The sequence below is a fragment of the Diabrotica virgifera genome, chromosome 4, assembly GCF_917563875.1.
Source record: "Diabrotica virgifera virgifera chromosome 4, PGI_DIABVI_V3a".
Classification (NCBI taxonomy): Eukaryota; Metazoa; Arthropoda; class Insecta; order Coleoptera; family Chrysomelidae; genus Diabrotica; species Diabrotica virgifera.
Genome location: NC_065446.1, coordinates 232653622 through 232676773, shown reverse-complemented (window position 1 = coordinate 232676773; position 23152 = coordinate 232653622). Strand labels below are relative to the sequence as shown.

General features: G+C 32.1%; 1 protein-coding gene across 1 annotated transcript in view; it reads left to right on the top strand.

The window, feature by feature from the left end:
- LOC114327526 (dystrophin-like) overlaps positions 1-20056 on the top strand; it is a 41727-nt gene extending 21671 nt beyond the window's left edge. The window contains exons 6-9 of the mRNA XM_028276194.2: positions 313-583; positions 9275-9506; positions 12561-12840; positions 16808-20056. Of these exons, the coding sequence (XP_028131995.2) occupies positions 313-583; positions 9275-9506; positions 12561-12840; positions 16808-17103 (1079 nt within the window). The 3' untranslated portion in view covers positions 17104-20056. The remainder of the gene's footprint in view (positions 1-312; positions 584-9274; positions 9507-12560; positions 12841-16807) is intronic.
- Positions 20057-23152: the final 3096 nt, after the last annotated feature.

The window sequence follows — 23152 nt, the reverse complement described above, 5'->3', positions numbered from 1 at the left end:
AAATAAGTTTGGGAAACTTATTTGTTTCCCAAATCATTGCTGGAAAGATCAAATTTTCAATCAACTTGCTTTTTATTAAGTGTACCAGTGTTAAGTGAATTTATTTCGATTTTGTTATTTAATACCCTTTGCCTTGGCTTTTTGGAGACATGGCAACATCACAATTGGACTGGAAACAAGTCCTTATCTTAATTATCTTGGTATTACTGACATGCATTAGCTGTTAAGCTTACAATGTTCCAGTAGATAAGCATGTACATAAATACACTCAGTTTTTAGTACTTTTAATATTTGTTCCTATTTATTTTTTAGCACTACATTCTGTCAAATGTACAACCTGTAAAACGAATCCAGTTATGGGTTTACTCTACAAATGCACTAAATGTAGGAGGTACACACAATGCCAACGATGTTTTTTCACAGGAAGGACTACTGATTCACACAAGCTATCCCATCCGATGAGAGAATACTGTACATTGGTGGAAGAAACGTACAGTAAAAGTAAGATGCTGAGGAAAATTTGTAGTATATTGAGGTGTTCACACAAAAATGAATCAGTTTTTGTAGACACGAAACCATTGAGGTGAGTTTAGAGAATTTTTTATTTAGCCTAAATAAGTTGTTTTCTTTAATACTGCGTCATCCAATCTTGTATAATAATGGTTGTGACATGTTCAGTACAACTGAAAAAAAAAGAGTGTGTGTACTTTGTACGCACGTAAGAAGTTCTACTTCTATGATTATGAGTTCAACGAAATAAATATATTTTAAACAGTTTAATTGTATTTTTATTTAAATATTGACTAATTTTAATACTTAAAATAATAGGTAGGTACCAAAAATTAAAAATAATGTTGATATGTACGTGATTTTTTATGAACTGTAGCCTCCCCGGCATTGCTTTTCCCTTGATGAGTCCCAGAGAATCTAAGAAACGTCAGATTTTCTACATAAATTATTAATTTTCTTTTCATCATATTTTAATATTAATAATTATCCTATTCTCAACGAGAATATAGATCTTCTAGATATAATATAGATCTAGATATAATAGAATATAGATCTTCTAGATATAATAGATCTTCAAAACTATATGGTCGCCAAAAAGGAAGCGAAAGTAGCAGTAGCAAAAGCTAAAGCAGAAGCGTATTCAAACCTATACGATCAACTTGATACCAGGGAAGGCGAAGCAAATATATATAAAATAGCCAAACAGAGAGCACGAAAGCAAAAGATTTTAATCAGATTAGATGTATCCGAGATGAAAATAATACAATACTTATTCACGAAAAGGATGTCAAAAAGAGATGGAGAAAGTATTTTGACAGTTTATTAAATGAAGAATTTGACAGACAGCCTGTGGAGTTAACGGAGACAGTAACAGCAATGGTTACCAGAATAACAAACGCGGAAGTGGCTCAAGCGCTTCAAAAAATAAAGAAAGGAAAAGCAGTCGCACCAGATGATATTCCTGGGGAAGTATGGAGAGCATTGGAAGAGACAGGAATAAGTTGGCTAGCAGGTCTATTTAATAGAATTATGGAAGGTGGACAAATGCCAGACGAATGGAGAAGCAGTATATTAGTGCCTGTATATATGCCTATAAAACTACTTAGCCACACCATGAAAATATGGGAGAGAGTAATTGATAGACGGATACGTGAAGAAACCGAAATATCCGATAATCAATTTGGCTTTATGCAGGGCAACAACAGATGCAATTGTCGTTGTAAAGCAACTGATGGAAAAATACAGGAATAAAGAGACCAACGCTCATATGGTATTCATTGATCTTGAGAAAGCATATGATAGAGTTCCTCGCGAGATTCTGTGGTGGGCACTGAATAAGAAAGGAGTCACTGGCGAATATGTAAAGATTGTGAGAGATATGTATGAGGGAGTAACGACTAGTGTTAGGACAGGGCCCTGATTCTAAATCAAATTTCGACCAAAAACAAGTCGCTTTCAATATGGCGACTGTCGAAATTATTTGACACGGAGATGAATGAATGGCCAAAAGCGAGGTTAGGTTTAGTTTAGATGTGTTTTGTTTATTTCTTGCAAGGAAAACTAAATCAAAAGGTATTATAATATAGCTGGGTTTAATTGAAATTTGCTTGTTTTGAGGAATTAGATAGAATAGTATTAAATTAGAAATATAATAATTGAGAATGTCCACAACATGAATCATCAACTCAATGAAAGATGTGAGGTAATAATCTGGGAAAATTAGTAAAAAACAAGGAAAATTAATTACCAGCTATTTTATTGCTGGACATGCTGAAATCAAATCTTAAGATTTCCTATATTAGTAATATAGCTGTGCAAAGTCCACAGAAAGTGTGCTATTTTGTTTATAAACAAATTAGCGCTCCGAAATCTTTTTTTTTATTATTGCTCTATAACTCCGAAAATTTTAACTTTAAACCAAAACACTCACATAAAAATTGACAGTAATTTAATTCTGCACATTGATAATTTATTCCAATTTCCTTCGACGGAAATTTTCTTCGGAAAATTCGGGTTTTCCAAACAAAATCTTTAATTTTCAACTAAAATTTGAGGGAAGTAATTATTTATCAATAATTAAATAATTTGGTGACAGTGACATAAATCTTTTTTGTTATGAGTGTCTTGAAGATATGAAAATTTGTATGTACAAAGAGGACCGGAATTAAAAGGTATCTAATGGTTCAAAGATTAAAATCCTGTTGTTTATAACTCTGTCGCAAATGCCGGTCAAATTTGACCGGTTATACCTGGAATCACTCCTCGCAATTCAATTTGTTTTTCTTCGAAAAGGACACAGAAGCCGTGCTCTTTTCAACAGCGTTAACTTAATTTAATTTAATCTAATATTTTCTGAGGGGTTCTATTTGTTTATAAGCCAAAAAATTGTTTCTTTATAACATTCCTGAGACCGCTCAAATGGTCCAATTTCAATCCTGTAAGGTACGTTGAATAGGTATAGTGCTTTTTTATATGAAAATCATAGTTATTCTGGTGTATCATAATCTTTCTGGTTATTATTTCGACCGAAATTTTTTAATTAACATTTTAATTATTGCTAAACTATTGGTTAGATTGTCGCCGGTCTCCTGATATACAGAGAGGGGCTAAATTATGGAATAAATTCATTTTCTCTAAAATGGACGATTTTAGAGAAAAATCCCGAAACAGGTCGATTTTTATTTTTAAATTAAATTTCTTGGCATATATTTCAAACTAGTGACGTCATCCATCCGAGCGTGATGACGTAATTATTTTTTTAAATAGGAATATGGGTTCGTGTTGTAGCTCATTTACAAAGGCGTTCAATTCTCTATTCAGTATTATAAACATTAATATAAATATTTATACAGGGAGGCCAAAAAAAATTTTGAATTAAATTAATTGACGCAAGAAGAAGAATGCATGTAATTTATTTAACTCAAAATACATTCTATTGCTGTCAGAAAATAGAAAAAAATGTTTATTTTGCAAATAAACATTGCTTTTAGCTTAAATTAAAAGTTCAAACTGCCAATAGGTAGGAGGGAGGCTGTTTGTGATTTAATTTAAGCGAAAAGAAATGTTTATTTGTGAAATAAACCTTTTTTTCTATTTTCTGACAGCAGTACAATGTATTTTGAGTTAAATAAATTACATACATTCTTCTTTTTGCGCCAATTAATTTAATTCAAAATTTTTTTTTGGCAACCCTGTATAAATACCTAATGATATTAATGTTTATATTATAGTGTAGGAAACAGAGGTTGAACCTTGCAAAATGGACACAAGTCCGGTTTTATTTTTTTTCTGGCATATCAAGGGGTGCTTATTATAAGACTAACTTTTTCTGAAAAAATTTCGCCCCGGAACCCCCCTTTTCACCACTTTAAAGGGGGTAATTTATGGTTTTTGCAGAACGTAGCCCTTCCTGTACCTTTTACAAAAAATTTCTTTTATAGAAATATGAAGAGGACTATATTTTCTACGATTTATTTCCGACAGCATCTCTCTATCATCCACCGTTTAGCAAGGGTGGCGCCCCAAAATTGACAAGTTTTTAAAAAAGATGTTTTTAAAAAATATATATTTTTCCCTAACTGTAACGGAAATTAAAAAGAAATGCTGCGTAAACTATTCACAAATAGATGATTAATTTTTTGGTATAGGTTTCACTTAAGGATAATTGCCCTTTTTTTAATTACAGGGTGTTACATTTTAAAAAACCCCTTTTTATACCATCTGAACCGTTTATGCTAGAGTAAAAAGACTTTCAGCGATTACCCATGTACCGGTGTTATTTACAAATTTGTATAATGCACCCCCATTTTTTCCCCGGAACCACCCAAAAAAAAAGAAGAATTAATAAATAAAGTGATTTTCTTGGAATCCTTCACACACAATGCCCTTCATTAATATGCTTCATATATCGTTTTGTGCAAGTTACTATTACCCATGCATGGACACTAAAAGCGATTTCCTAGTGCAACCCCTGTAGCCAAAAATAATAAATAAAATGGGGGGTTGAAATTTTTTTTTTGTTTTTTGCTTTTTGATCCATATGTGCATATGTTTCATCAATAGTGCTTTTCAAAAATATATATGGTTATTGCAACATCCTTGCGCAAACCACCCCTATCCTTGAAAATATACTGCAGAAACTACCCCTATACCTTATCCAGCATGTTTTTACGATTTTCTCATTACCTATTCATTTTTTTAAACAAAACTTATACAAGCTTAAAGACCACTATTTACTCTAAAGATTAGGTCCTATTCATTTTTTTCGTTTAAGCAACCGTTACGGCACAGTGGCGCCGTAAACCTCATATATGCTTTGACGGGCTCCAGTTTTTGTATATTTTTTCGTCATCTGTTTGTTTTATTGATAAAATACTTATGTAAAATAAAACAACACAGTGTAACCTACAAATCATGACCTATGCATATTTTACATTCTTTGCTCCCCAAAGCTACAGTGGTGGCCCAAAATAAATTTTTTCATATTTTCGCCACCTACACGCATTTTATTGCGTTAATGCTACCTTAATAGCACAATATTCACCCCTAAGTGGTCGCTAAGCAGTGGCGGATCCAGGGAGGGGTGATCAGGGGGATCACCCCCACCCCTCTCAAACCAAGTGATATTATATTTGAAGATTATAAAAATATTCATTTATTTTTATAGAAATACTTATATTATATTAATATTATTTTTATAAGAATGAACTTTTATGCTTTAGCGACAGTGGCGGATCCAGCATCGTTAAGAGGGGGGTGCCAATTGGTTAAATTTCTATAAAAATAAATGAATATTTTTATAATCTTTGAATATAATATCACTTGGTTTGAGAGGGGGGGGAAGTGATCACCCCCATCACCCCTCCCTGGATCCGCCAATGCGTAGCGACCACCTAAGGGTAAATATTGTGCTGTTAAGGTAGCATTAATGCAATAAAATACATGTAGGTGGCGAAAATATGCAAAAATTTATTTTGGGCCACCACTGTGGCTTTGGGGGGCAAAGAATGTAAAATGTGCATAAGTCATAATTTGTAGGTTACACTGTGTTGTTTTATTTTGCATAAATACTTTATCAATAAAACGAACAGACGACGAAAAAAAAAAAACAAAAACTGGAGCCCGCCAAAGCATATATGAGGTTTACGGCGCCACTGTGCCGTAACGGTTGCTTATACGAAAAAATGAATACGACATAATTTTTAGAGTAAATAGTGGTCTTTAACCTCGTATAAGTTTTGTTTAAAAAGAATACATAGGTAATGAGAAAATCGTAAAAACATGCTCGCCAAGGGATAGAGGTAGTTTCTGCAGTATATTTTCAAGGATAGGGGTGGTTTTCGCAGAGATGTTGCAATAACCATATATATTTTTGAAAAGCACTATTGATGAAGCATACGCCCATATGGATCAAAAAGCAAAAAACAAAAAAAAATTTTCAACCCCCCATTTTATTTATTTTTTTTTGCTACAGGGGTTGCACTAGGAAATTGCTTTTGGTGTCCATGCATGGGTAATAATAACGTGCACAAAATTATATATGAACCATATTAATAAAGGGCATTGTGTGTGAAGGATTCCAAGAAAATAAATTTATTTATTGATTCTTCTTTTTTTTGGGGTGGTTCCGGGGAAAAAATGGGGGTGCATTATACAAATTTGTAAATAGCACCAGTACATGGGTAATCGCTGAAAGTTTTTTTACTCTAGCATAAACGGTTCAGATGGTATAAAAAGAGGTTTTTTAAAATGTAACACCCTGTAATTAAAAAAAGGGGCAATTACCCTTAAGTGAAACCTATACCAAAAAATCAATCATCTATTTGTGAATAATTTACGCAGAATTTCTTTTTAATTTCCGTTACAGTTAGGGAAAAATATATATTTTTTAAAAACATCTTTTTTAAAAACTTGTCAATTTTGGGGCGCCACCCTTGCTAAACGGTGGATGATAAAGAGATGCTGTTGGAAATAAATCGTAGAAAATATAGTCCTCTTCATATTTCTATAAAAGAAATTTTTTGTAAAATGTACAGGAAGGGCTACGTTCTGCAAAAACCATAAATTACCCCCTTTAAAGGGGTGAAAAGGGGGGTTCCGGGGCGAAATTTTTTCAGAAAAAGTTAGTCTTATAATAAGCATCCCTTGATATACCAGAAAAAAAATAAAACCGGACTTGTGTCCATTTTGCAAGGTTCAACCTTTGTTTCCTACACTATTACTGAATAGAGAATTAAACGCCCTTTCAAATGACCTACCACACGACCCCTATTCCCATTAACAAAATTATCGATTACGTCATCACGCTCAGATGGATGACGTCACTAGTATGAAATATATGCCAAAAAATTGTAATTTAAAAATAAAAATCGACCTCTTTCGGGATTTTGCTCCAAAATCGTCCGTTTTAAAGAAATGAATTTATTCCATAATTTAGCCCCTCTGTATAATCTACTATAATAAATCTTTCATGTCTTCAATTATTTAATTATTGATAAATAATTAGGTACTTCCCTAAAATTTTAATTGAAAATGGCAGATTTTTTGGGAAAACTCGGATTTTCTGAGTAAAATTTTTGTTGAAGGAAATCGGAAAAAAAATAACTTTGTGCAGAACTAAATTACGGTGAATTTTTATTTGAGTGTTTTTGGCTCAAATGAAAAATTATAGGAGTTACAGATCACTAATTGAAAAAAAAAAGAAGATTTAGGAGTGCTAATTTGTTTATAAATAAAATAACACACTTTCTTCGGACTTGTCATACCCCATATTACTAATATATGCAATCTTAAGATTCGATTTTAGCAATAAAATAGCTGGTAAATAATTTTTCCCAAAAATGGTATTTTTTCGATAATTTTCCCAGACTATCAACAAAATCCAAGAAACAGAAGCGCCAACCCAAATTCTGAGCAGTCTCAACATGATAAGGTTAATATCCCCAGTTGCTGTCATGGCGGTGTCGAAATGAAATTGCGACTGTCGAAATGAATTAGAATCAGGCCCCAGGTGTGGGCGAGACTGACAAATTTCAGGTGAAAGTAGGATTGCACCAAGGCTCGGTGCTTAGTCCTTATTTATTCTCGTTAGTTTTGGACCAGATAACAGCGAAACTACAGGGTAGCATTCCATGGTGCCTAATGTATGCTGATGATGTAGTGTAAATTGGAAATAGTGAAAGAGACTTAGAACAAAAACTGGAACAGTGGACACGAGCTCTGGAGGAAAAAGGTTTAAAACTTAGTAGCCTTCTTGTGGCCTGGTGGAAGAATTTTACGATTTTACGGAATAGTCATACATCAAACGCAAAGGAAGAGAGACTACGTGTTTGGGAAAGAGAAATCCTAAGATAAATATTTGGCCTGTACTTGATGAAGCAGCACAAAGAGCTCGAAAAACTGTACCCAAACGCTCACATAATAAAAGAAATAAAGTACAGAAGACTTTAATAGGCAGGAAACATCAGAAAGAATAGTAAGGCTGGTATGAGACGTTAAAGCTATGGGCTTGGAGAACTGGATGGAGATTGCTCAAGACAGGGAGGAATGGAGGCATATTGTCTAGTCACGAAATCCAACCCACGAGGCGTTGTAACGCCACGGAGTAAGTAATGCCGTTTTTGTTCTCTAAAGTTTGTCCCAGTTGGTCTCTGCCGTACTATTCTAACTATATCTAACGTAGATCTGGTATAATTGAATCTTCTTGGCTTGCAATACAGAGCTAGTTTTTAAAATGTAAGATTGAATTAATCTATTGGCCCTTTTGCTACTGTATTCATATTTCGCAGTAACAAACGTGAATGTTCATGAATACATTTATGTCACACGCCATCTATTGGTCCAATATCAAAATCTACAAATCAAACCCTGTATGCACACTCTCATCTTTTTGAAGTGAATACTTCTTATCGCTCGGTATGGAGTTTTTTTATTTACACAAATATACCCGCATCAACCACTAAGGGTTGATATGATAAGCTTGATGGATTCTATATGTGTAAAATAACCATTGGGGTTTCACTGTATAATATGAATGTATTGGCCATTTTAGCTATTTTTAAGTTTTATTTTGTGTTTGATAATGTATAAAGTTTAAAATTTCTTTTATTTCTTCATTTGAATAATTTTTAACAATCAGTCCAGGGTGTTTTGAGTGAAGGGAATTTGCCAAAAAATCACATATTCCATGAAAAGAAAGACTTTTGAAAAAAGAAAGAAAGCGTAAAAGAATACTTGGAATATCATCTTGGGTTTTAGGAGTTTTCTTACTTTTTTGAGTACTTTTGCTCAGTATGCCTTGTCTACGGTTAACATGTCTCTGGGGAGGAGACAGGTCATTTTCAAGGATTTCTAAAGAGGTAGAAATTTGTCTTTTAGTAACATGAGTAGCTTCAGTGATTTTTCTATCGCTCTTAATTACTGAAGAATTATCTTTGAATATTTTTGGTGTAGCAAAATCTGTGATTCTTTGTTTGTTTGTGAGGACGTGGTTTGGTCCTTTGTAGCTGATGTTAATTTGTGATTTCATATGATGTTGGGTTCCGGTTCCATTAATATTCCCGTACCTTCTTGGTATTTTTTACGTGGATGTTCTTCCGGCTGTTTCTAGTCTCCATTGGGAGACTTATGTACATTCACGTGATGGTCAGTTTCTGAAGAAACTCTCATCCTGTTTTGTAGGTAAAGTTTAATACAAAAGTAATAATCAACAACTTTTAAGCGATTTAAACAAAGAATGTTATCTTAAATCCATTTTTATTTTTAGTAGTGATCAAGACTGCGTTGTTACTACAAACAAGCAGGAAACTTGTGATGTAAAACCAATGTCATCTCCGAATACCCAACTGAAACTCGTGATAAAAAGATTGGAAATGCAGAATAAAGAGTTACAGCAGTTTTTGTATACAGACAATTTGAAGGAGAAGGAAGTTTTGAGGTATTTAGAAGAACATAGGATACACATAAATGCACAAATCGAGAGACTGAAAACACTAACGGTATGTATTTTTATTACTCTAATAAAGTTAGTATATGTGTATCTTCCCCTTGATGTTCCTATTGGTGACGAATGTTGGCGATCATCTTGGCAATATCTTATCTGCAGTAGCACAGTAATGCTGCACCGATATTGTGTTGTTAAACCAGGTTCTGAGGTTCTTTAACCAGTATGTTCTTCTTCCTGGGCCCCGCTTTCCAAATATTTTCCCTTGCAGGATGACTTGTAGGAGGGCATATCTGGATTAATTTCACATAATGTGTTCGAAGTATTATAAATTTCGAAATTTGATGGTAGTAAGTACCTCTCGGTTTTTCTTCACTCTTCTGAAGACCTTTCATTTGTGACTTGGTCAGTCCACGGAATCCTAACTGGAAATTTGACTTTCACACTGTTTGTAAATTCTCTTATGAGGCTTATCCTACGGTATTTTTCGCATTTTTGGCTCCTGCTTTTTTTGGAAGTGCAATAAACTCAGACTTCAGCCATTCTGTTAGTATTTCTTCAGAGTGGTATATATTGTAGAATATCTTTGTGATCATTCCTATTGAGTCTTTGTCAATTAGTTTGAGTTTTGCACGTGTGCATCTTTCTAGGTGGTAAATAGAAGAATGTGATGGTTACAACTAGTTCTGAGTTTTCTCCGAATTTTTCTAGGAGGTCTCCTCTCTTGTTTCTAACTCCTAAGTCCATGTGCTCCGATATACTGTGTCATTATCTCCAATTCCAAGCTTGGCATTAAAATCTCCCATAATGACAAGAACTTTATGTCGTTGAATTTTCTGTATGATTCTGTTGATTTTCTGATAAAACTTAATCGTTTGCTCCTCTTCTTTGTCTGCAGTGGGAGCATAAACTTGGATGATGTTTATATTGATGAGATTGGCTTGTATTTGTAGTAACATCATTCTTTCTATAGTCCAGAAAGCCACTGCGCATCCGCTAGGAAAAATATTCTAATTCGAATTTTTTGCACAATCTTACTCAAAAAGGACTCCTTTTAACAAATTTGCATGTTGCCAGGACCAAAAGGTGGTCAAATAATTTTTAAACGTTTTTTTTTGTTTTTTTCCTAAAATTATTTTTTTTGCATGGACAAAAGTTTTTTTAGGTTTTCTGGATCATTCCAAACAGAAAAGGTCTTTAGTAACTTTTCTCTAAAAATGATAGTTTTTGACATATAAGCGATTAAAAATTGAAAAATTGCGAAATCGGCCATTTTTAACCCTCAAAAACTATGGGAAAAACTGAAAATTTGAACGTTGCCAAAGTAGGTAGATATTCTTTAAACATCGATTGATGAAATCCCGAAGAGTTTTTTGCAACACAATATTCAAAACCCCTTTGTTTCTTAATTGCTAATCAAGCGTGCGCGACACTATTTTCCACCGACAGTATGGTGCAAATGAAAGGAATAAATTCGTTATTTCGTAAACCGGCGAATTTAAGGAAAAATCCCGAAACAGGTCGATTTTTATTTTTAAGGTGTGATATTGTGGCATATATGGTATACTAGTGATGTCATCCGTCTGGGCGTGATGACGTAATCGATAATTTTTTTAAATGAGAATAGGGATCGTGTGGTAGCTCATTTGAAAGGTTCTTTAATTCTCTATTCAGTAATGTAAACATTTACATAATTATTTATACAGGGTGTCCTTCTACTTCTTTTTTTGTCAAATAATTTAATTTAATAAAAATTTTTTGGACACCCTGTATAAATAATTATGTAAATGTTTATATTGCTGAATAGAGAATTGAAGAGCCTTTCAAATGAGCTAGCACACGACCCCTATTCTCATTTTAAAAAATCATCGATTACGGCATCACGTCCAGATGGATGCCGTCACTAGTATACCATATATGCCACAATATCATAACTTAAAAATAAAACTCGACCTGTTTCGTGATTTCTCCTTAAAGTCGCCGGTTTACGAAATAACGAATTCATTCCTTTCATTTGCACCATACTGTCGGTGGAAAATAGTGTCGCGCACGCTTGAATAGCAATTAAAAAACAAAGGAGTTGTGAATATTGTATTGCAAAAAACTCTTCGGGATTTCATCAATCGATGTTTAAAAAATATCTACCTACCTTGGCAACATTCAAATTTTCAGTTGTTCACATAGTTTTTGAGGGTTAAAAATGGCCGATTTCGCAATTTTTCAATTTTTAATCGCTTATATGTCAAAAACTATCATTTTTAGATAAAAGTCACTAAAGACCTTTTCTGAAAATGATCTTCTGATGATTTCTTGGAATGATCCAAAAAACCTAAAAAAAACTTTTTTCTATGCAAAAAAAATAATTTTAGGAAAAAACAAAAAAAAAACGTTTAAAAAATTTTTGACCACTTTTTGGTCCTGGCAACATGCAAATTTGTTAAAAGGAGTCCTTTTTGAGTAAGATTGTGCAAAAAATCCGAATTAGAACATTTTTCCTAGCGGATGCGCAGTGGCTTTCTGGACTACTAATAATGGTGTAAAGTTAGTAATGCATTTGGCAACCTTGGGTGATACGATTAATCCGACTGCTTATTCGTGTGATCCACCACTTTTTCCGAATAGTGATTATACCTGGTGATCCTCCACTTGTGTTTCTGCAGAATCTGACCATCTCATTTCTGCCATTCCCATGATTTCAATATATATTCTCTAAATCTCCTGTCTTGCATCTCCAGTATATGTATGTGTTTGTCGTATATTTGTGGCTCAGAAATAATTCTACTATTTGCTAAGAGCTTATGACGGCAAAAATGATATTTTTTATTTGATTCGAGATCCACGCGAAAAAAATAGTTTTTGTAGATCTCCAAGATGTGGCGCCAGGGTTATTACCGCTTTTTGTGACAAATTAAACTCAAACTTTTATTTATATTCGATTGAAGTAAATGGGATTTTGTCATAATAATGCGTGGATTATCAGGATTGATAACATTGAAACTGTTTGGTTGAAGGCAAGTTGAGTGAAATCGCTATACTCTACTGTGTTATTACGTTTACAAGGAAAGTTTGCTTACTTATATTCATTTTTTATCAATATTTTATGTTCCAGAATTGCCTGCATTCGAAGAATGCTTCACCAGAACTGACGTTAAGAAAATCAACGAAAAAAAGACTAGTCGAATCGACACCAGTTGCGAGAAATAATTATAAACAGAATCGTTGTGGTACTAAAAGTATGGATATGTTAAGTCCAATAGTATCGGGTTCTGAAAATTGTACTGCAGATGATAATTTCGATATTCAAGAAAGTGTGGACCAAACAAGTGAAAATTTGACAGAAACTAGGAGTGTCGCTTATGGAATCGATGATATGAGTACGTGGATAGGAGGTAAGTGCAATTACTACTGTTGTGTATTATTACCATTGTAACAGTGCAGTGAGAAACTATTTTCACTTTTCAAAAAATTCATAACTACAACCACAGACAAGAGTTGCTTGTCTAAAACAAAAGATCCATCATTATCCACATAGTTGTTAAATAATTCTTCACATTCTTCGTTCCATCCCGGAATGTATTCCTTTTGGACGTCTCTTGGGACCCATTTTTGGTCCCGTTTGGACCCATTATTAGACCCAGCTATTGCAATGACGGTACCCGCTAATCTTTCATAATTATTCGTATCCACCTTATTTCTTACCAATCTGATTGTGCCCATGTCTTTGGCACCAAATCTTCTTATTCTTCTTCTTTTGGCATCATAACCCTAGATGGGTCTTTGCCTGTCTGACTATGTCCTTCCATTCAGATCTCTCTTGTGCCCTTCTCCTCCATTGTCTTATATTCATCGTGTTCAGGTTGAAACGAAAACGACAATAGACTACCCCAGCTAATTGAAAATAATATTTCAACCAACTGAGATAGCTATCGTTCCACCCTTAGCTTAGCTCAGTCTCTCAAGGTGTGTGTTCGTCTTTTCCTAATATTAGATATGAACTCTGAAAATTTAGAATGGAAGCAAACAAAACAGTATTTTTAACTAATCATGTTTATTGTTCAATAAAGATATAATAAAAATATGACTTATTAAATGCATTAACAAATATATTCGAATTCTTGCCAAAAACTAACAATTCTGGATTATACTTATGGCTTTTGGTATCTGGTTCGATGGTCACTTCTTGATGTCGAATGGTACTGCTGTAGACTTCTTATAGACTTGGGCAGATGTTCGGCCTCAGATCCCTGCAGCTGAAGATGTTGGGTGCGGTAGTCTAGATGACATGGTCAATGGTCTTCATTTAGCCTTAGTTCCATCACCGGTGTGGATGGCTTGATGCTTTAGGCTCCCGTAGGGAGAAAGGTTTATTCTATTCCCAAAAACTATAAGATAAAGACATATCAATCATCAAGAAGAAAAGCCTTTGCCAAATAATCGTAAAAGTAGTAATTGGCAAAGGAATAAAATAAAATTAATAGTGACGGAATGGTTAAATAATTTGATTACTAATAGCCCAATAAATGACCGTTTTGGAGTGTAATTTTCAGGGGCAACTCCGAATTGCATTAAAATTTGGATTTAGGTTCTACTTACCCTCCACTTCAAAGTTAAATTTGTCCCATTGGTTGCTTTTACTTGGGGGGTGACAGTCACCCCTTCTGAGGGGTGAAAAACGTGTGTTTAAAATAAGCCCGGAAATGGAGAAATTGACCGATTATAAGCAACTTTAGTTCTATAAAGTTTTTTACTTAAGCCAATACTTTTCGCGTTATTCGCAATTGAAAATATTAATTTTTCAACAAAAAAACTACGTTTTCAGACCGTTTTTCGCAAATAACTCAAAAAGTAAATATTTTATCGAAAAAATATTCTAAGCAAAAGTGTAGCTTATAAAAAAAAAACAAAAAAAATGGTGTATCAGTAAAGTATATAAATTGAGAAAAAGCAAAGTTGTAGCTCATGAAAAATACGTTCTTATTCGTCTAATTCCAAATCGAATAAATCAACGCGAATTCACCGAAAAATTAAGCACTTTTCGGGAAAAGCTTATTAACATTTTTAAAGTACCTAAAAAAAGATTTATATTTGTTTTTTACGAAAGTTTCTAGCACCAAAAATAAACGAGTTACACTGAAAAAAAAAGTTGGCCCCTTTTTTTGGTAAAATAATTGTGAAAACCTCCCTCTATTTAGCACCCTAAATAAAATTATTCGTTACCGCTTTACCATTTATTTTAACTGTATGTATATTGTTTATATGATCTGTAAGTTTGATTGGCTTGAAGTGCTTATTTTTGAAAAAATTTGGTTTATAGTAAAACAAAATTTTCTAAAAATTTTTGAAAATTTTCCTTTTTTTAAAATAACTTAAAAAGTATTAGTGATAAGAAAAATCTTTAAGAGTAAAAAAATATAGGTTTTGTTCTTATAAATATGCTAGTTTCATTTTGTTTTTCCGCAAGACAAAAATTGGTTAAGATATGGCTGTTCAAAATTTGCATACACTCGTGATTAGTGACCCGTTCAAGCTTTTTTAACTATAACCCTTTCAAAAATAAGCACTTTAAACCGGTGAGACTGAAAGATCATATAAAAAATAGATAAATTAGTAAATTGTTTGTAAAGCGGTAGCGATTAATTTCATTTGAGGAGCTAAACACGGGGAGATTTGCATGATTTTTTTACAAAAAAAGAGGGCCAACTTTATTTTGAGCGTAACTCGCTTATTTTTAATGCTAGAAACTTTTTTGAACAATTCTAATAAAGCTTTTTATAAACACTTTAAAAAAGTTTAAATAGGTTTTTCCCGAAAAGTGCTTAATTTTTCGGTGATTTCACCTTGAAATATTCTATTTGGAATTAGGCGCACAAGAACGTATTTTCATGAGCTACAACTTTGTTTTTACTTGATAGACTTTACTGATATACATTTTTTTTTCAGTTTTTTATAAGCTACACTTTTGCTAAGGATATTTTTTTCGATCAAGTATTTACTTTTGGAGTTATTTGCGAAAACCGTCCGAAAACGTAGTTTTTTTGTCGAAAAATAAACATTTTCAATCGAAAATAACTCGAAAAGTATTGACTTACATAAAAACTCTATAGAACAAAAGTTGCTTAAAACCAGTCAATTTATCCATTTCCGGTCTTATCTTGAATATATGTTTTTTCACCCCCGAGAAGGGGTGACTGTCACCCCCCAAGTAAAAGCAACCAACGGCACAATTTCAACTTTGAAGTGGAGGGAAAGTAGAACCTATATCCAAATTTTCATGCAATTCGGAGTTGCCCCTGAAAATTACACGGTATCGCCGTATTTCCCGTTCATTTACTGGGCTATAAAAGCATATCAGTAGATGAAATGAAATATTCAAAATTAAGATAGTAATACACGTGGAGAGTAACGTCGAGGTTAGGTAAAAAATCATTATAAAAAATTAAAAGTATAAAAAACTTAGAATACAAAACTCGCCCCAAGAGAAGATTTGATTTGGAAATAGATGGGATCTTATGGGCTCATCTCTTTAAATAGATTAATTCTTCCCTTCCATTTTGTGTCTTCGGGTAGGGATGAAGTGACACTCATTGAAAACGACATTTGAAATGACGACCAAGTACGTATGAAGTAGCAGGCATGTTCCGTATTGAAAGATAGATACTTACAGAGTAAGAATATACGGGGTACGTTCAGTATGTTCAGTTGATCATTTAAATGAAAAGAGATATAGTAAATAGAAGATAATAAAAGAGGGTAATGAAAGAGGGCGCCAACGAGTTTTTAACGAAGAAAACTGGTAAAACAAATAGAGGAAAATTATTGTTAATGAAATATTAAAGAAAATAAAGTAAAATAATTATTTAAAAATAAAATAACAAAGATGTGACGTTTGTAACGGTACAAGGTCATCTTCCACGTCATCCAACCATCTCATCCTTTCTTTTTTTATCTTCCTATCGGTTTCCATTGTAATGTTTTCTTTATCATATTTGCATATTATTGTTTCTGGACATGTCTGAGCCGTGATAGTCATGACTTTTCACATATCTTACAATATCATACTATCATACCTCATTCCATGTCCGAAATACTCCTTTCTCTTCTTGATACTTTTTATAATCCCAGTAGCCTTGCATGTATACTTTTTCTATTGTTTTTTTCACTCTCTTATGATGTTGTCCATAACATGAAGCTGCCTGTATTTTAATTATATTTGTATTTCTGTATATACTTTGGATTCCTAATCAGGAATCTGACCTGTTCCTTGATTTGTTTTACCTCTTGGTTGTGAAAATTATAGTTTATTTCCACTAAATATAGTAGTTTGTTAAATATTTTTGTTAACCATTGACATTTTAGGTCAACCCAAAAATCAAACCAGCACATTCAAACCTGCATTGTCAAATTCAAAACCAAAACCAACACCTGGAGAACTTCACAGTGACCTGGACGAAGCTCTGGCTAAGCTGCAACAAATACTTGCTAATAACTTTTGTTTAGATGAGTCTTTGGGACACATTGACAACACGAATTTAAAGTATGCCATGTCTGAAGTTGAGGGAATGCTGACATCTTTTATCGATACTGTTGAAAACAGTAGAGCAAGTTCTGTGAGATCGAAGAAAAGAAATGATGAGCTTGGAATAGCAGTTTAAGAGTAATCTAGATTTTAATTTTCTATATTCTGTGGTATTGTTTTTATTTTGAGCTCAAAACATAATTATGTAGTTATATGTGCAATACACAAATATATATATATATATATATATATATATATATATATATATATATATATAGGTATAGTTCTTTTACTACAAAAATACGCTTACGTCATTCAAGATTTCTGACGTCAGAGCATTGTCAAAACATTAGAATAGGACTGTTCATCATGGCCATGTTCCTCGTACAGTGAGAAAGTATGCATCATTACTAGACAGAGATATTTTTCTTTGTTCTTGTTTACTGTACAAATAGTATATATAATTCTTTATTCTAATTCATGATGTCAATCGGTTTTCATTACTTGCCGAAATATATTAATTAACAATCAGTATAATGAATAGAATAGATCATTTTAAGGCTAAAAATGACAGATGCATAATATGTAGGTATGTACTGAATAGTATTTAATACGAGTAAAATCTTGTAGGTATAATACAAGAAGGTGTATAAAGAAATAAAGGCTTTGTTTACTTTATTATTATTTATATTACTAACCTAACCTAACATTTAAAAAATAAAAAAATACTAAATTATAGTTATTGAAATAAAAATACGAAAATAAAGAATAAAGTGTCTCAGCTAGCAAAGGAATTTTTTGAAGTTATACATCTTTACAATCGAGAGTGAAATTTTATAATTCCCTGGCGCATGTGCAGACAGACAGTATGTGGTTCGTTGCTAATCTTTCAAATTATGTATGTATCAGCGCAAATAAGTCATTAAAAGAATATATTAGTGTTTTTAGTAAATGTATTATTTATTATACTTTTGTGTCTTTGGATTTGTCTTCCTCGGGAATAAAATATTTTATAATAATAGTAAGTATATTTACTTTAAATTTTAAAGTATTTTTATACTTCACTGGGTCTATTAAATTTGTCAGTATGTATGAGAAATCTTGTAACCTGTCAAAACAAAGGGAGTATAGCTCAGTGGTAGAGCGTTCGTCCGGAGATCGAGAGGTCCCTGGTTCAAATCCGTGTGTTATCTAACTTTTTTTTTATTTTTGGTAGATATTGTTTTAATAAAAATTTTTGGAAAATAGTAAGTAAAAATTGGTTTAATCTTTAAATAAAATACAAATAACCTGTTGAAAGTATATTTATTTCGTTGAAATCAAATAATAGAAGTATAACTTCTTACGTGCGTACAAAGTACACACACACATTCTTTTTTTATTCGATTATTGTAATGCCTGTACCGTTGATTGATAAATAGTATACCCCTATATTTATCAATCAACGCCTGCACTAAAAGAAACAACGAAGCCGTGTTGTTATGAAGTGGATAAGGTTGATACGCGCTATTCGCGGTGTGCAAGTACTTGGAAGGGAATTGAGAAACGATCGTGCGCGAATACGGAGAAATATTGCAACTTTGCAATTGAAATTGTCAAATTGACGTACATTTCATATCTACTGTCATTGAAGAAGAAAAATTATATGTTGCTCCACAATATTGATATGATATGCAATTATTATATAAAGGTAAATTTAATTAATTGTATTTTGCTTGCAGTACTGCATTTTAATAACTAATTTTATTTACTACATACAATTGTTTACGTTTTAATAACATAACCTGAATCTTATTTTTTCTTCTCATTATTTTTTTGGACTATGGCCTTGACAATTATCCAGTAACCAGGACTAATATAATTGGCCAATATAATTAAAAGTGCGAATAAAGTTGCAGAGCGTAGAAATAGGTGTCGCTTTGCCGAACTTGCACGGTCCCAATAAATCATTTAAAGACAATACATCCTATTTTATAACTTTTCCAAAGCCTTTATTTATAAACAATCTCATGTTATACCTATAATACAATATTTTATTTGTATTAAGTACTATTCAGTACATGCACTTGTCATTTTTAGCCTTAAAATATTAAATGATCTATTTTATTGATTATACACTATAATATTGTTGTTAATTAATATATTTCGGCAAGTAATGAAAAGCAATTGACATCATTAATTATTAGAATAAAGAATTACAGATATTAGTTGTTCGATAAACAAGAACAGAAAAATATCTCTGACAAGTAAAGATGCCTAATTTCTCACTGTGCGAGAAATATGGACATGATAAATAATGCATAAAGCCAAATAATGTCATCTTCTAATGTTTTGGCAACGCTCTGACGTCAGAAATCTTGAATGACGCCAGCGTATTTTTGTAGTAAAAAAAAACAATACAATCGTCTTCATACAAGTATTAAGTATGTAATTATTTTTTGGTAATATCTTGTAATCGAGAAAAAATAATAGTTTTACTCTTATAGTGACATAATTTCGTTTTTTGCAAGTAGTATGTAAAAAACGGTTGACGATTTTATTAATTATTATTAATTGCTATATTGTTATACTTGGTGCTACAATGAAGCATTTTCATGTCATGATCTATCTATCTATAAGCGAGGTTTCTACAGCCTCTGCCGCTTCTCGCACTTCGACTGCCATCGTTTTCTGTCCATCCATTCGTCTTCTTTGATGGCTCTATCTTTCATGATGTGCCGTCATGATCTCATAACTGAAAACTGACAATGTTTTAGATACTTTCAATTCCTGTACCAAGATTGCATTTTTAAGTACCGTATTTTAGGACAATCTAGTTTATCATCCATTATTTAATTTAATGAAATTTAATCTAATTTCTACTTAATTTTACTTAATTATTTTTTTTATTACTTCGTGGAGCATAGATTGACCTGATGACAAAATGATACAATATTGTCTTCCAGCTAATGTTGTTTTCTTTTTATAGAATAATTCTGAATTTCTTTAACCTTTAACTACCCTCGCATCAAGTTATAACATAACTACATGCGTGGCGTACTTTGTACGCCACAAGAAAATACACTTAAAAACAGCTGATTTGTTTAATTTTTTTTGAAAAAATACACTAAGTTGTTTGTTATAAACCTTATTCGGCATCAGTGAATACTTGGAGTTCCTTTTCAGTAAGCCAATTGGGATTTATAACTGGAATCATGGAATAACTGGATTCCATGATAAATAAAATTACTAATAAAAAATTTTTTAAATGTGATTTTTTACAGGAGAAAAAGTATTGTTTACAAAGAAAAATATATTTTATGCCATAATGACTAAAAAACAATTAAAATATGTACTTATATTACGACTTATAGTAATATAATCCTGGGGTATATTGTCCACCAGCGGAAACAACAAATAATAAAATGTAAATTACGATCTTTCCAGAACGCCGATTATAACGAAACTAAAACCAAATTGTAAAGCACATTCCAGTGATAGGTTAGAAAAATAAGCAAGGTCAAAAATTAAATTTTTAAATATATTTCCAGTAGAATTCTTATATCTGGCGTACAAAGTACGCCAGCGCGTGTAGTTAAAGGTTAAGAATATGCTTTACGGTTAAGATGCTGTTGCAGTGGATGCATGCAGATGGATTAGTAAATACTATGAGAACGTGTCCGATCCGCAGTCTTCTTAAAATGAGTTTGTTCCACCTGAGCATATGTGGTAATTGTAAATGTTGTTCTGAAGCTATTTCCTTGTGGCATTTTTATAATCAACTATTTTCAATGGGAAATAAGCCACAGTTTTACCAAAAAATGATTTTATTAACGTTTCGACGCCCAAGTCGGGTGTCGTTGTCAAAATACAAAATAATACTAAATTAAACAAAATGTTGTTGCTTAGTAAATAGACTAGACTTCTAATAATTTATTTACTCTGACTCATTTATATCGGCAATTCAGACATGTATTATACATTTTAAAGTAGAAGACTTTAAAATGATATTGCCAATATTGATAAGTTGCCTTCCTGGGACGACTTTACTAAAAGATAGTTCATTTGATTACATGAAATCAAATGAAGAAAAACAGAAAAATATCTCTGACAAGTAATGATCCCTAACTTCTCACTGTGCGAGAAATATGGACATGAAGAAAAGTCATCTTCTAATGTTTTGGCAACGCTTTGACGTCAGAAATCTTGAATGACGCCAGCTTATTTTTGTAGTAAAATAAACAATACAATCGTCTTCATACAAGTATTAAGTATGTAATTATTTTTTGGTAATATCTTGTAATCGAGAAAAAATAATAGTTTTACTCTAATAGTGTCATAATTTCGTTTTTTGCAAATAGTATGTAAAAAACTGTTGACGATTTTATTAATTAGTATTAATTGCTATATTGTTATACTTGGTGCTACAATGTAGCACATCATGTCATGATCTCATAACTGAAAACTGACAATGTTTCAGATACTTTCAATTTCTGTACCAAGATTGCATTTTTAAGTACCATATTTTAGGACAATCTAGTTTTTCATCTATTATTTAATTTAATCCAATTTGTACTTAATTATTTTTTTATTACTTCGTGGAGCATAGATTGACCTGATGACAAAATGATACAATATTGTCTTCCAGCTAATGTTGTTTTCTTTTTATAGAATGATTCTGAATTTCTTTAAGAATATGCTTTACGGTTAAGATGCTGTTGCAGCGAATGCATGCAGATGGATCAGTAAATACTATGAGAACGTGTCTGATTCGCAGTCTTCTTAAAATGAGTTTGTTCCACCTGAGCATATGTGGTAATTGTAAATGTTGTTCTGCCACAGTTTGAAATAAGCCACAATTTTACCAAAAAATGATTTTATTAATGTTTCGACGCCGAAGTCGGGTGCCGTTGTCAAAATACAAAATAATACTAAATTAAACAAAATGTTGTTGCTTAGTAAAAAGTTCTTCTAATAATTTATTTAATCTGACTCATTTATATCGGCAATTCAGACATGTATTATACATTTTAAAGTAGAAGACTTTAAAATGATATTGCCAATATTGATAAGTTGCCTTCCTGGGACGACTTTACTAAAAGATAGTTCATTTGATTACATGAAATCAAATGAAGAAAAACAGAAAAATATCTCTGACAAGTAATGATCCCTAACTTCTCACTGTGCGAGAAATATGGACATGATGAAAAGTCATCTTCTAATGTTTTGGCAACGCTTTGATGTCAGAAATCTTGAATGACGCCAGCTTATTTTTGTAGTAAAATAAACAATACAATCGTCTCCATACAAGTATTAAGGCTATGGGTACATAATTCTCAAATATTTTACGTGTATCCCTACTTTTTCTGTCTTTACACGGCAAATTACGTGTAGTAAAATTCACACTGGTGTGGATATGTAAACATTACTAGAATGTCATTCTACTTGAAAATGTCATAATTAATTTAAAGAGATGGCTTTTGAATGTTCTTGGATAACTGTTATTTTTATAATTGCAAATTATTAATTCAGTTAATAAATGTGATAATTTTTTCACTAACTATGTTTTCAGTGATTGTAATAATTTATTTGTACAACAAAAACTAATAATCAATCGAGAAAAGAGGAAAAGTGTTAAAGTGATTTTTTAATAATATGTTGTTATTTTGGAACGCTAACAATTTTGAACATCTCTAACAACAAAATACTTGGATCACAGGATATATCTGATGTATTCTCTGCTTGGATCTTCCACAAATAATACACAATAAAGAACTTTTTATTAAGTTCACGTCTTAAATCAATTATTTATCAAATACACCATATATCAATAATATTTAATCAATTTCTCAAAATATTCCCGATGCAATGTCAAATATTTAAAATTGTCACTGATTGTCAGTGTCTGACTGACAATATATGCTGACAATATTATATTCGGTTGAGTGCGTTGTAAGACAAAGACAGATTTGGAAAATATTACCACGGCATTGTGTTCATTTTTTTCAAATCCTGAAAAAACCAATAAATATTTTTGAAAAATTTAAACGCAGAATGAAAGACTAAATTATTACCGAGGGCCGAAAGTCCCTTAGAATAAATAAAAAGTTTATTTTGAATGAGATATTTGAAATTAAAAATCACACTAAATTTTCTCTTAGTTTTTTCACCCCTGTAACTTATTAAAATAAACATTATAGAAGTTC